The sequence below is a fragment of the Carica papaya genome, chromosome 5 (genome assembly GCF_054855325.1).
Source record: "Carica papaya isolate Zhongbai chromosome 5, ASM5485532v1, whole genome shotgun sequence".
In the NCBI taxonomy this organism is placed as follows: Eukaryota; Viridiplantae; Streptophyta; class Magnoliopsida; order Brassicales; family Caricaceae; genus Carica; species Carica papaya.
The window spans coordinates 22,445,796-22,459,850 of NC_142313.1; the positions used below are offsets into that span (position 1 = coordinate 22,445,796).

At 33.6% G+C, this 14,055-nt stretch overlaps 1 protein-coding gene across 5 annotated transcripts; it reads right to left on the bottom strand.

Annotated features, from left to right (window-relative positions):
* Positions 1-6,810: 6,810 nt before the first annotated feature.
* On the bottom strand, positions 6,811-13,468 carry LOC110818658 (uncharacterized). 5 transcript variants are annotated; one of them, XM_088219760.1, is made up of 10 exons: positions 13,293-13,468; positions 12,649-12,862; positions 10,915-11,024; positions 9,791-9,859; positions 9,489-9,604; positions 9,312-9,366; positions 8,475-8,595; positions 8,027-8,074; positions 7,712-7,806; positions 6,811-7,191 (listed from the first exon to the last, which is right to left on the bottom strand). In XM_088219760.1, the coding sequence occupies exons 2-10, from the start codon at positions 12,731-12,733 to the stop codon at positions 7,090-7,092; spliced, it is 801 nt and encodes a 266-aa protein (XP_088075886.1). In that variant the 5' UTR covers positions 12,734-12,862; positions 13,293-13,468; the 3' UTR covers positions 6,811-7,089. The 5 variants fall into 5 exon arrangements, with proteins under 5 accessions (XP_088075886.1, XP_088075887.1, XP_088075888.1 ...); XM_088219761.1 differs by having other exon boundaries at positions 10,915-11,021; positions 13,000-13,468; XM_088219762.1 differs by having other exon boundaries at positions 6,811-7,187; positions 13,000-13,468.
* Between the last annotated feature and the right edge of the window lie 587 nt (positions 13,469-14,055).

Here is a 14,055-nt window from a genome sequence, read left to right on the forward strand (position 1 = left end):
AGTTTGATATTTTCAGAAAATCAAAGGAAAGAGAAAAAAAGAAGAAAAATCATAAAAAAGGGAAAATCCCCTAAAAGCCCGCAAAAGTGACCACGGCATTGCACGTGATCCTCACACGGGAAACTCGCGTGACAGTAGCACCAGTGCGGGCACCGCACACTATGCGAGCATTGTCGTGCACTACGCGACAGGGCATGCCTACGTGCGCACAGCACGAAACTACTCGTTTTCAGCCATGCACCCATGTCGTGCGAGCCCCACCGCCAGCCATCCACTCCACCTACCCACCACATGTTTTTTGGGATGTTTGCCACGTGTCGCACATCTGTAAGCCCTCTAAAATCTATTTAAAGCCCCTCTTCTCCCATTCATACACATGTCCATTTCTTCCCTCTTTTCCACCATTTTTCATTCTTGCATTTTTAGAAGTTTAGAGGAAGAAAAAAGTGAAGGTTAGTAAGAGAAAGAGGCAAGGAAGAGGATTTCTAGAAGCCCTTTTCTCCCGTTTCTAAATACTTATTTGACTTTAGTTTTGGTGAGAGATTCTTTAATGTTTTCTCTTGCATTTCTAAGTGCACTTTTTAGATAAATTATATTGGGATATTGTTTGACTTGATGTATGAATTATTTATTTTTTTTATGCTTTGTTTATTTGAATATGAAATGTGAGTTGATAAGGATGAGGGTTACAAAAATATGATTCTAAAATGTATGTGGGATTGGCCCTCTACCTTACCTTTGGTAATGGTGAAGAGGATTATTCTAGGAGCCCCGGCTCTGTCGAATATCCCGATGGTCAAGTCAGGTAATATGGGCATTGTGTTGGATATGTTAATTGCCCCCATTGGGTTCCAAATATGTGATCATGAATGTGGGGCTTGGGTCAGATATATCATTAAACCCCACTGGGTTCGGAATGTATGATTGATATGAATATTGAATAAATAAGTGAAAAGAATGAAAGTCTATTTGACTATTATCTTTGAGGGGTTTCTGTCTCTCCTTACACTATGATCTAAAAAGATTTGTGAATCGCTCCTTGTGAATGATGGTGTTCCCTCTTACGAGAGTGGATTTGCGATTGCACATTTAGAAGCTACATTGGCGACGTACTATTGTAATAATTAGAATATATCTAAAGTTGATATGAAAATGGAACTATCATTCCCTCTAATGAGAGCGGATTCACGATGGTATATAGGGCTAGGTGGCGACGTGCGATCATGGTCATTAGTTTATACTGATATGAAACTGAAATTAATTGTCATTCATAGTGGTAGTTGGGGATTGTTCTGTCCTCAGTAGATATATGTTTTGAATAACTTCATGCAGAGGTCAATAAAAAACTTAAATAAAACACGGCCATGATACTTAGTTGATATTCTAAGACGATTTTGTATCATGGTTCTTCTACTTATTCTGACACCATTGAATATGTTATTTATTTGGTTTATGTTAAATACATAATTTGCTCTTATATACCTTATGTGACTTAGTACACCTGCTTATGACATAAGTTATTTTCTCTCTTTGTTTGGTTCTATAATCTTTTCTTTAGAATTTCTTAAGAAAGACAAAAAGGTTTTTCTAAATACTTGAAAATGCTCATCCTGCAACAGTCCTCTGAGGTAAGAGGTTTATATGGAAATGTTGTTTTAGATTAATTACTTTTTACACCTTAACTGTGTGGTTTAAATACTGCTTCCCTTACTGAGTTTACATGAAACTCATTCCTAATCTGTGCCCCCTACCCAGATGATGTAGAAGTTGGGGAACTATTCCTGGATTGCCTCTGGAAGCTTATTTGGACTTGTTCACTGATCCTTAGTGAATATCTAGAATATAATTTGAGTGCAATAGTTTAATCCGCACTCTAATATAGTTAATTTGTATTTTGATATTTACGTTTGCCAATTTATGGCTTGATGTAAATATTCAACCTAGAGCACTTTGTAAGGGATTTATATCTTCTGCTTAAATGAAAAATTTATTATTAACACTCGTAACTACTTGATAGTTTGCTCCCTTTTACTTTTTAAGTATTTGGGATGTTATAATCCATGCACTCTATTGGCATATCGTCAATAGATTGGAGTGATTATGACATTTTCTTTAATAGAATCGCTTTATTGTGATAATCTTTCTTTTAATTCTCATTAATAAGGGTTTGTTTTTTTTACCCGACTACTTTTTTATTTCCTTAGTGTAAGGAAACTTATTTTTTAAAACTCCTCATGGTAATGGTTTTGGTATCAGAACACATCTTTAGGATTTTATTTTCTCTCTCTTCAGAATTTAATTTTATATGTAAAGGTTGTTTAGGAACTTAGGTTCCAATCAAGTGATGATGTTATAACATTTCCACTTGGTGGAAACATTTTGGGTTAAATTGCAATCACACCTTCAATTTTCCTTTTATTGTTTCAGGGACAACTCCTACAATCATTACTCTTCACCTACGAAATTTATTTAAGAGCACTAGAACTTCTAGAAAGGAGGATTCTAGTTAGGTGTTGTTTGATTTTATTTACTAGAATAGTCTTGGAACTGAAACAAAAGTTTGGGATACCTAGGGTACTGGATTTCCCTAGAGAATGCAAAGAGAATTTTCAGAAAAATTAGGATGGCCATTTGGTTTCTATGGGAATAGGGCTGGTTGTTTTTAGAGTGTATCTACTTGAGGAATTTCTCTTGTCTTGGGAAATTCTCCTTGTTGGGAAACTCTCCCACTTGAGAGATCACAACTTTCTAATTGGGGAATTTTCTCCACTTGGGGAAAATTTCTCCTGCTTGGGGAATTTCCTCCCACATGAGGGATTTCTCCTACATGGGAAACATTTTCCACTTGGAGGAATTTCTCTCACTAGGCAATTTCTCCCACAAGGGGGATTTCTCCCAGTAGAGAGATTTCTACCATTATGGGGAATTTCCACCATGGGGGATTTCCCACCAACATGGGGGATTTCCCACATGGGGGATTTTCTTCAATTGAGAAATTTTTCTCTCCCACATTTAGAAATTTCTTTTGAAAACCTAGTCCTATGAATCCACAACACTTTGATACCTCATGTACAAGAGGTGGTCCTAGGGTCGTGTTGCTTTGATACCACCTCTAACGGCCCGTAGTTCTATAACCGAGAAACCCCACTTTAAAACAACTAAATTAGATAATATAACACAAAAATTTAAAATAAAATATAACAGAAGCTATTCATCCCTTGTATAACATGTAACATTAATTTACATCATGAGGTTATAAAATTTTGTAAAGTTAAAACTAAATACAACTTACCCAAACAAAGCAAAATACAAACATTTTGATTCGAGTACTAATATCCATTTTCTCTTATATGAAAAAGATGAGAAATTGAATAGAATGAGCAAAATAATGCACTCAATAAGGACACCTACTAGCTATGTATTGCGCCTGCATATCTCAAACAATCAATCAAAAATATAAAACTTTCTTTCTCTTTTTTATTTAAAAACTATGAAATGCATATAGATTCAATTTCTCCAATTTATCCCTCAAAAATCTCCTAAAATGCCCCTCGAAATTCCTTATCAATTTATCCCTCAAAATATCCCTCTCAATTTATCCCTAAAAGTCCCTCCAATTTTATTTTATCCCTCGAATTCCTCTTAAGCCTAATGCTTCTCTCAAATTTTCCCTATGTATAATTTAACCCTCCATACCACATAAACCAGAATTTTTCATAAATTTTTGACCAAATCGAGACATCCATAACCCCTCAACAATTATCCCCAATTCTCTATTTTCCCCAAACAAGTAATTTTTTAATCATAATCTATGATCCTAAGTTTAAGTTTTTCTAACACTTTTTTTATATTGATGTAATTTTGGTTTTCCTTCTATTCTTTTTAATTTTCAATTTTCGATTGCTAATCATATACATAGTGATTAACAAAACAAGTATCATTTTGGGATCTGGTTCCGCACTACCTTGCTGGGCAGGCACATACACAAATCATGCAATAATTGGTCACAATAGTCCATCGTCAAGTGACTCAAAATCTAACACACATCCTAACCACAGCTGAAAAGAATTTCATCCACCCCCAAGTAGGATTCACCCACCGCTGAATTTCATTCATACTATTTTAACGTATATTAAACGTTTTGTTTTAATAAGTTCTTTGTGCTTTCGTTTGTTGGTATAGTTGTGTTGATTTATTTTATATATTTATTTACATTTTATATTTCTTACATTTTCCTGGACTTTATAATTTTTTTCTCTATACCTTTGATCCAGTTCGTACTCTATTGTAACATTTTATCTCCTCATCCCTTTTAAATGGATTTCCACATCGACTCATCAATATTATGTTTGATAAATTGTAATTTCTTGTTTTAAATTTGTTTTATTTAATATGTTGTTTGTTGTATAATTGTTTGATTATTTTAAGTTGGTTTTAAGTTTCATTCATTTGGAATGTATTTTATTTTCTTCTTCTTCTTCTTCTTCTTTTTCTCCTCCTCCTCTTCCTCCTCCTCCTCCTCCTCATCCTCCTCCTTCTCCTTCTGCTCTTCTTCCATAAATCTCTCTCTCTCTCTCCCTGCATGCTTCTCTCCTTTTCTTTCTCCTTCCTATGGCAGTTTCCTCTCTTCTAGCGCACGTCAATCCTCTCAGTTCGGTCATCGTGCGCATAACCCCTTTCTCCGTGGAGCAAGCCACGCCTTCTTCTTTCTCTTCCCAGTCGCACCTCTCTCTCTTCCTCGTCGCAAGTGGCGGCTCTTGGTCACTTTTTTTTCTTTCCTTCCCCAACAGGCCCTAGGTCGAACTGGGTATGGCTAGACTTTTAAACCTAACCCTCAACCAATTCAGACTACACGATCTTGTTACGCATGGTCGCATGCGGTCCATTGGATGCAACCTCATTAATGGAAAAATTGTAATTTTTATCTCGTGTTATTCTTAGTCGTTAGATTGCAATTCTCTTTAGATCATAACCGTCCATGCATGTAACCGTAGAATTGTCTTAGAATGCATGCAGGTCATTCAACTGACATCTTGCACGTGGGCTGTTAGATCGCAATCATTTCCTCTACATCTTTGCACGTTGTTAGATCTGTTTACCGCAATTTCACCATTGGATCATTCAAAGTGCATAGGGTCGTTTGATTTGCATACTGCAGGTGCTCGCGTGGCTGACCATGCGTGCGGTCAGGCAACATGCGGCTCCCCGCAATTGGTTCACGGCCACGTCACTTGCTAGAAATCACGCATGGGCCCCAAAATTGCACTCCCTTTTCATTTAACCCCTAAATCAATTTTTTAAATTATAAAGAGCTCCAAATTGATTTAAATTTAATCAATTCAATCCCTAAATCCAATAATTTTTATTTTTAGGAAAAATTTTGATTTTATTTATTTTTCTTAGGGTTTAAGTTATATATTAATTAATTATTTGACTCTCTAAAAAATATAAATTCATAAATTAAATTTGGGGTGTTACATATATAGACTATATTTGAGTAAAAAACCTAAAACAGTCTAGGATAGGAAAGTTGTAGTGCGGCTTTGTGCTAATAACATATTATAAAGTTAAAGAAGATATAACAATATTATAATAGAAAAATTCAAAAGAAATAAGAGAAGAGTATAAGAGATTAGACAACAAGTCCTTTTAAGTTTATTATTTCACAAAGTTTATTACAGTATTTATTTATAGGGGTAGACAAAGCTATAAATTAAATTAGAAATAAGTTAAAATTAATTAGGAAGTTAGAGAAAGAGAAGAGGAATGAAGCAAGAAGAGGTATAAACATCCATAATTTATGAAATTCTTTAAGAGTTCATATTAATATCTTTATACTGATACTTTTTTGTTCATGTTCGCATTATCTTTTTACTGTTGTCTTTTTAACCATGATCAATGCAGATGTTGGACTGATCCTCTAATATATATATATATGACTTTAGGTCAAAGGTTTATTTTGTGTATAAGTTCTCTGCTACTTAGAGGATATTTTAACATTACTAAAAGCCTGTGTTTAAACTATAATGGTACTTCAAATTACTTTAAAAAGGTAAATTCATACTTAAAAATTAATTAAATTACATTTGGATCAAGCATTTATCACCAAAAATAAGTACGTATTTTATTAAAAATAATAAAAATGCTTATATCTGTCACAAATATTTTTTAACTTGAAAGGATATCAAACTGAGTGACTAATTAAGTTAATTAGATACAATGATAAAAAACAGAAAAAGCTAAATTTTAGTACTTAATTTTTTTCTTTGTTAGTCACTTTTATAACCTAAGAAACATTGTAGTTTTAATGTTAGTAAACAGATATTACAATATGAATGCTTAAAACTACATATAAACATGGAATAAAAACATTTTCCCTAACTTGGGGTTCAAAATTGGCTTCTAACCAATAAAATTTTCTCATTTATGAGTCTAGCAACTATAGTGAAGAGAAATAGCACGTCAATATATATCTGCTGAGCACTTGAAACAATTATAATGAACATTTTTTTATTCTTTTAAGTTATTTTTTTTTAGGACATTTTTATATACAAAAAATTTTATGTTTCTCCATATAAATCTTCGTCAGTTTAAAATCAGGATAAAAAATTTACATATATATATATATATATGCTTTTATCATTGAAAATTTAATATATAATGCCTTCCACATGAGTTGGGGCAGCCAACTCGTTACGGTGCAAATCCCGTAACCACACGTGTTGGTTTTCAGGCAGAAAGAGCACCATCCATCGCTCATGGTAAACCTTGTGTGCCTGTGTACGCAAAAATCCAGAAAAGAGAAAACAGTTGTGTTGGCCAAAACGTCCTGTCACATTATGCACTTATGTAAGACGTTATATCGATCGCTGGTGTCAAACTTACAAAGTGGGAACCATTTCCTTTAATATTTCAGAGGAACGCTTGAGAAACCAAAATCCGTTTTCAAAAATTTAAACGGGAACGTGCGTGTAGACATCTTGTTAAAAAAGGAACATGGAGGAACATGGAGGTAGGAAGACAGTAAACCAAGGAAATGAAAGATGATGACATTGCATCTCTTCCTGCTACTGGCCCTTTATCTATGTACTACTGGCTAAGAAGACTGTACGAAGGCACGTCTTCCAATTGCGTTAGGTCTTCAAGCATAAGTTCCCTCTCCAGTTGACGACGTGTAGATTTCATTACTGTCTGTAAAGAAGATAATGTTACATAACAGAATAGTACCACAAACAGCAGCTAGATGAAAACAAGGAGGCAAAACAAATAAATTTTATGGCCAGCATGTATTTCACTTTTTCATGCTGCAAATGTCTAAATTCTGAAGCTTTTCGCCCAACCAAAAGTTTATTTTACATGAGATTTACCTTCATCATACAGCCTCCTAGTGCTTCAAATGCACGTAATTGTCCATCCAGAACACAAGCTTCACATACTTGCATACTTTTATGCTTAAAATTGCAATAGAATCACAGTGTTTATGCTTTAAAAAATTTACACCTCCCTCATCCAAAACAAAATTCTAAAACATGCACAAAATGTAGGGCAACACAATTCTCTCTCAATGGTGTCCAAATTTTGCAATTGACCACCAAAGGTATTCTACTCACCAAAAAGAGAAGAAAAAAAGAAAAAAAAAAGAGTACTTGTTCAAATCTGTCCATAACCTTTTGCCTAGTTCTCAAAAACTTTTTGGCTAAAGAATACATACATTGAAGTCCATATATGATGCACGCATAGCAAGCCATTGATGATCCATTAGCTTGAATGTGATACAGTAAAGAAGGTCAAATGCTGATTCATTTTCTGCCAAGCAAAACATAAAAATAGTGAGTAAAAAAAGAAAATTGTTGACTGTGACATATAAAACTACATGTAAGAAGACAAAAGTTTGAATAATTTTAAAACTTCTTAGAGCGATTCTGCAAACTATTCAAACTGCCAGAACTTATTTCCATATGATAATTTGAATTAATCTTCACTGCCAACAACTCCAAACAATAAATAACCCAAGTGCCTCATTTACCTGCAAGGAACTTGAGAAAAGTTGCCCCCACCATTGTTCTTGGTTTCACTGTAAAATCAAAGACCAGTATCAAGAAAAACGAATAACATCAAACTGCCTCCCCATCACATACTGGTATCTAAAAATGCTCTAAAACCAAATGAGATATGGTGAAATTAAACAAATGGCACGTAAGTACAAGGGACAGGAATAACTGAATTTTACAGCAACCCATTTTCTAAAAGACACCAAATCCACTGGTACAAATTCTTTTACAAATAAGATAAGAACATTGCTAATTATAATTTAGCAAAGTTGGAGTTCCACTGGCATGCTAGCTAAATAAAAACAGAGTTATTACATTTTCTTCTGATTTAGGACAGAAAAGATTTTCTTAAAGTCTATTTCAAAAAAAAAAAAAAGATTTTCTTAAAGTCATGTCTTTGTAAGAAGAGAAGGGGATGAAAACCTGCTTCAAGATCAAGCATCTGAATGAGCATGAATGTAATATTAACACCAGCTACAGCAAAAGGGTATTCCCAGACTGACCGATCACCTTCCTGCTTTCGAAGAAGATCCTGGAAGGATTTCTGCATTGAATGGGAAAGGCAAGTTCCAAGATTTAGAATGATACAAGTACAAAATGCAAGTGCAAATCTTTAAACTATCAAAGATTCTAGACTAAGATAAATTTTCAGAGAAGAAAAGAAACTTGGTATTACAGCTTCCTTCATACAGTTCAATGTACCAACACCAAAAGAGCCAGTGCGAAATTAGAAATGTTACTTATATTAATTACAATGACCATAATTATACCATTTACTTCAACTTAACCAAAAGCACCAGCACATAATATAAAAAAACATTTTTTTTATAAAAGTAACAAAAAAAAGAAACCTAATTAATTGTACTATTCACTTGACTTCAAACAAAATTCACAATAATTGAAAGATCTATGTAGGGGAAGCTTCATAAAGATCAAAAACCTTCATCCTCCACCTTGCATTATGAATAAGGCGCTAAATGCATAAAGACACTAGCTTTAGACCTTAAATTGTGTATTTTCACTCCAATCAATACAAATCTAGAGTTTACTACTAACAAATATTTTCCAGTCTATAATAAAGTAAAGACTCAAGCGGAAAAAGGAAGACATGTTGACTGTTGAATTTGACTCCAACCAACACAAATTCAGAATTTATTGCGAACAAATTATTTCTAAGTCTTATAGCAAAAGTAAAGACTGAAACTGAAGAGAGAAGGCATGTTGATTACTGAAATGTACAAAGCCAGAAATGGGAAATACCGGAAAATTTCTAGCGAAGAACAACAAGTTCTCCAATGATATAAAACCACCACCCCTGTCAAACAAACCAAAGCATTAAAACAGTAAGCAGATAAGTATGCCTTTTAGTTAATTATTCTTTATATGGCAGCAACCAATAACTATGAAAATGGTAATAAAATTATTGGTATGGTATACCTAAAATCTGTTGATGGATCCTTTCCCTGCCAACCCATTTCCTTCCATTGTTCAGATATTAAACCACGTAGTTCTTCTTCAGGAAAGGCAAGACTCCATAAAGCCTTTAAAGCATCCTATAGTAAAGCATCAATAGCAGGCATGAAATCCTTAAAAGAAATATACTATGTATGTAAATCAGAGAAAAGTGTCTTGACAGTGATTTAGGAAGTGTGCACCTTTTCTCCATATAATTAATTGGTCTAACATAAGCTTTTTGTGTCAGATTGGAAAAACTTAATGAACCTCTAAGAAAAAGGTACCTGGTGTTCAGGAATTGAACTGTCGTATGCTACATCTATACGGTTCTGCAGCCTCTGCAAGCATTCCTCCTGATAGAACCAAGGTGAAAGTACATATCACCATACTTTTTTGAATTAATTACAACTACCTAGGTGCCATGAGAAAAGACTGGATGCAAGAGTCATCTGAATTTACCAGATATGGCTTTACGTCCAGTTTTAACATTTTGATAGAAACAAAGTTTAAGGGAAAAAAAGACAAAAAAAAAAAGAGACCAAGTCCAATGGCCCTAATTTTAACAAAAAAAAAAAAGAAAGAGTACGTAACAATTGATGAGGTCCTCCAGAAGAAATCAATTAATATAACACGAAGTTTAGCCCAATTCATATGCATATACAAAAAAATATTTTATATGCATATTAATTATTTTATACGCGTATTAATTATTTTATATGCAAATAGTTTAGCCCAATTTATATGCATATACAAAAAATTATTATAAATTAAGAAAATAAATTGTGTGCACATTGACGCATGACAAATAACACGCAGTTTAGCCCAATTCATATCCATATACAAAATATTATTACAAATTAAGAAAATATTTTATAAGCATATATAGAACAATTTATTTTATTTCCCAGAAAAAAGATCTAGGACTTAAAACTAGCATCAAGTGCCTCAAGAAGCCAAGAACCACAACTTTGACTTGGATATTGCAAAAATCCTAGAAGAACTTGCCAATGAGAGGGTGCCATATCAGATACCATTTAATGTCAGTACCATTAGTCTCAAAGGGAAAAAGTGTTTTAGTGATGGAATTAGAATATATACTAACAATATACAGATAAAAGACAAATTACACTATTGTAATAGCATTAGTAATGCAATGGCACTTCCAACTCTAAAATTGACCTTTAAGTTCAACTATCAACCGTTTTTGTTGGTTGAACTTACAGGCACTTCAGATCTATGCCATTAAGGATATAGAGACAAGCCACCTTTTTCCAGGCAAATATGAAGAAATGTAAAACAACAAAACCTATCTTTTAAACTAAAACATCAAATAAATATACAAATTAAACTTATGTCACCACCCAGAAGGCTAAACAAAAGCAGGTTAGTTCAATCATAACAAGGGTACCTGGGAAGGAGTTAAATCAAACGAAGGACGAGCATCATTCTCTCTTCTCTGCGCACAAACACATGAAAGACCTCGCCCCAGCCATGCTGCTGATCCTGCCACAACCTCTGCTGTAACAAAATGAAAGCATCTGCTAAGGAAAACAGGGTTTATATCTCTCCAAAGAAAATTATAATGATTAGCTAATTCACATCCAGATGAGATATAACTACCTAATGTATCTCACATCTCGTCTAATTTTATTTCCCAATTCAAGGGGTAAAGGGTTTTAAACATAATTTTTTTAAACATAATTTCACGACTAAAATCTTAAGGATGAGATTCTACCATGTAACTGACTCAAGAAAAGATCTAAATATGTTTTTTTGATTGGGAAAAAACATACACACAGCATAACATGGCAAATTCTACATCATTCTGCATAGATAACATTAAAAAGCAGTACCAAATGATTGGTCACCTAGAAGTACAATGTATTCTCTACAAATCTAATAAAATAATAAAGACACTTTCTAGAGAAATGAAGATATCAGTGAAGTAATCCATGATTTTGTTTCCACTAGACTTATGATGGAAGGAAATTTATAGAGTTCTAAACTGCATTTTGAAAAAATTTCAGTATGTTAGCCTTAAATGACAACTCAGTTATGAGCTAAAATCATTTAATGACAAAATGAAAAGGACACACTGAACCATGCTTTAAATTGAAGAACAGATAAGTAAAAAAATGTTTACAGTGCAGGAAACTAAGAACATAAATATAATGAGAACCAAAGAGATGATTGTTTTAAGAATGCACAAAGCGAATAAAATAATAGATATTTATCAGGTTTATTAAGCATTTTCTTGTTTATAATGAAGTTATACTCTTTTACAAACTAATCTACAATTTTATCAAACTTATATTGCATGGGCAGACTTGTGAAATGACATGGAATCTTTATATTATCTGCTGCCTACTTAACTAGTTCAACGCACTTTTTTGAAGAAGAATGTATAAATGAAATTATAAATCGACTGATACTCCATAACTATTGATTTCACGCCCTAACTACATTAAGAATACTGATACTTCTATCAAGCATAAAACCAGAAGAATTCAAATCCGAAAGTTATTTTCTCAACAAACGACCTCAAATACAGAAACAATTTGCATATTAAATAGGCTCCTAGAGGATTCTGGATACAAACAAAGCTAGGGATACAAGAATCCACGGCTCAAAATACGCACACAGAGAGAGACTTATTTCACGCTCTAAATGCCATAAAAAAATAAAAGCAAAAGCCAAAAAATAAATTCATAGTAGAAATTCTTCTTTTCAACAAGCACGCTTACAGAATTCAGAGAATCAGGAAAGGCACGAAGCTAGGTATAGAAGAATCCACTTTCAAATTCAGGGGAAGAGAGAGAAACTTCTTTCACGCCCTAAATGATACTCTAATTGAGCAAAAAGCCGAAAGAATTCGAAGTAGAAATTCGTTTTTGCAACAAGCTCACTTACAAAAACAAATTTGCATATCAGCACACATGGTAAAGGAAACTGGAAGCACGAAGATAGGTATACAAGAATACACGGCTCCAAACACAGAGAGAGAGAGAGAGAGAGAGAGAGAGAGAGAGAGAGAGAGTTTTAAAAACAAAAAAAGGGGAGACGCCTAAAGATACTTTCTAGAGAAAGGGAAAAAGAAGGCCGAACAGAGGGGGAATATGAGAACAGGGAAACGCAATCATACCGGAAGTTGAATGACAAGTGTTGCCTCGCTCGAGACCTTGAGAAATCCTCCTTACAGCGACAAATGAGCCTCCTCTGTCATCCATTATTCTTCCTCTCTAACAAGCTCTTTTGTTGATCATCACTTGACCATCTCCATTCTCTTCAACGCTCCTCTCTCTGCGTCTCTCTCCTCCAAAATCAAATCGCAAAAACAAACTCCTCAACTTCCGGGACTGAAAATAAAAACAAAGTGAAAAGTATATTAATGCTAAGCAGATTCTAATCAAAGTTCAGAAATGTTCACATTTCATTTAATTGTAGTAAATCGAAACAATATCAAAATCCAACAAAAAGCATTATCAAAAATTACCAGTAAAACGAAATGTAACCAAAATCAGTACTGAAACGAATAAAAACCAGTACACCTAATTCGAACGGCCAGGGATAAGACGAGTTTGGATGAAGATTTCGACAGAAATTGACTTGTTGAAAACAAAGAAAACGAATCTCATTTCCAACAGAAAGAAAACGAAATAGCCGGCCAGATTAGAAGCGGACTCCAATTAATCAGGAAATGGTTCTTCAAAGAAGGAGAAAGAAATCTTCAGGGAGAAATAGAAAATCTTTAAATGAAAAGAAGAAAGCTAGGGTTTCGAGATGAACATTAAGCGTCCAAGAGTTGGCTGGCCAACCATAGAGAGAAGCCTCCGTTGTTTGTTTTATTATTTATTTTTCCCTCCGTTTCTTGTGTATTTTTCCTTGGGGAGAGGGAAGAATGAAGGTGGCGATTTTTCAGTGTGTGGGAAATGAGGGGTTACTCAGTAACGCCCACCTTAATCAATAAATCCCTAAGTTTTGGTTTTTATAATATTTATTAAAATAATAATAATATTTTTTAATTGGATTTTGATTAATAGGTAACGAATTGTGAAATGATGATGGCAACGGGTTTGGCCGTGTGGGGTTGTGCGCCTCAGAACGGCAAAGCGGGAAAGGTCACAAAAGCAAAGGTAGCTCTGTCAGGGTAATTCCGTCATTTAGATTCTTCTTCTTCTTTTTTTCAAGAAGAGGATGAAATATATGTTCACTGTCAAAATTTTGTATGTATATATTTTATAATATTGAAAAATGTTCTGTTAATTTTTAGATTTTTAAATTTGTTCAAGCAAATTGAAAAAAAAAAACCGGATTAGATGGTTATTAAACTAGATATTTCATTTCGAGGAATTCATGACTAGCTTTATTTTAATGTAATTTTTAATTAAAATTTTTGTTAGATAATTTTAATTTTAATTTTTTTCTTTATCTCCTCTTCTCTAATTAACTTTTTTTTTTATTACAATTTATTTATGACTGTAGTTTTATCCTAAACAATGTTAAAAGTTCTGCATAACTTTTTCCTTTTCTCTCTTACAAAACAAAACTT

What these genes read in the sequence shown, in the direction of transcription:
- LOC110818658 (XM_088219760.1), bottom strand. Translation starts at nt 12,733, where the DNA reads ATGGATGACAGAGGAGGCTCATTTGTCGCTGTAAGGAGGATTTCTCAA. An exon ending in TCTTCGCTAGAAATTTTCCG is followed by an intron (nt 8,596 to 9,311) that starts GTATTTCCCATT and finishes CATTCAATGCAG; the next exon opens with AAATCCTTCCAGGATCTTCT. An exon ending in CATCATATATGGACTTCAAT is followed by an intron (nt 7,192 to 7,711) that starts GTATGTATTCTT and finishes TCTTCTTTACAG; the next exon opens with ACAGTAATGAAATCTACACG.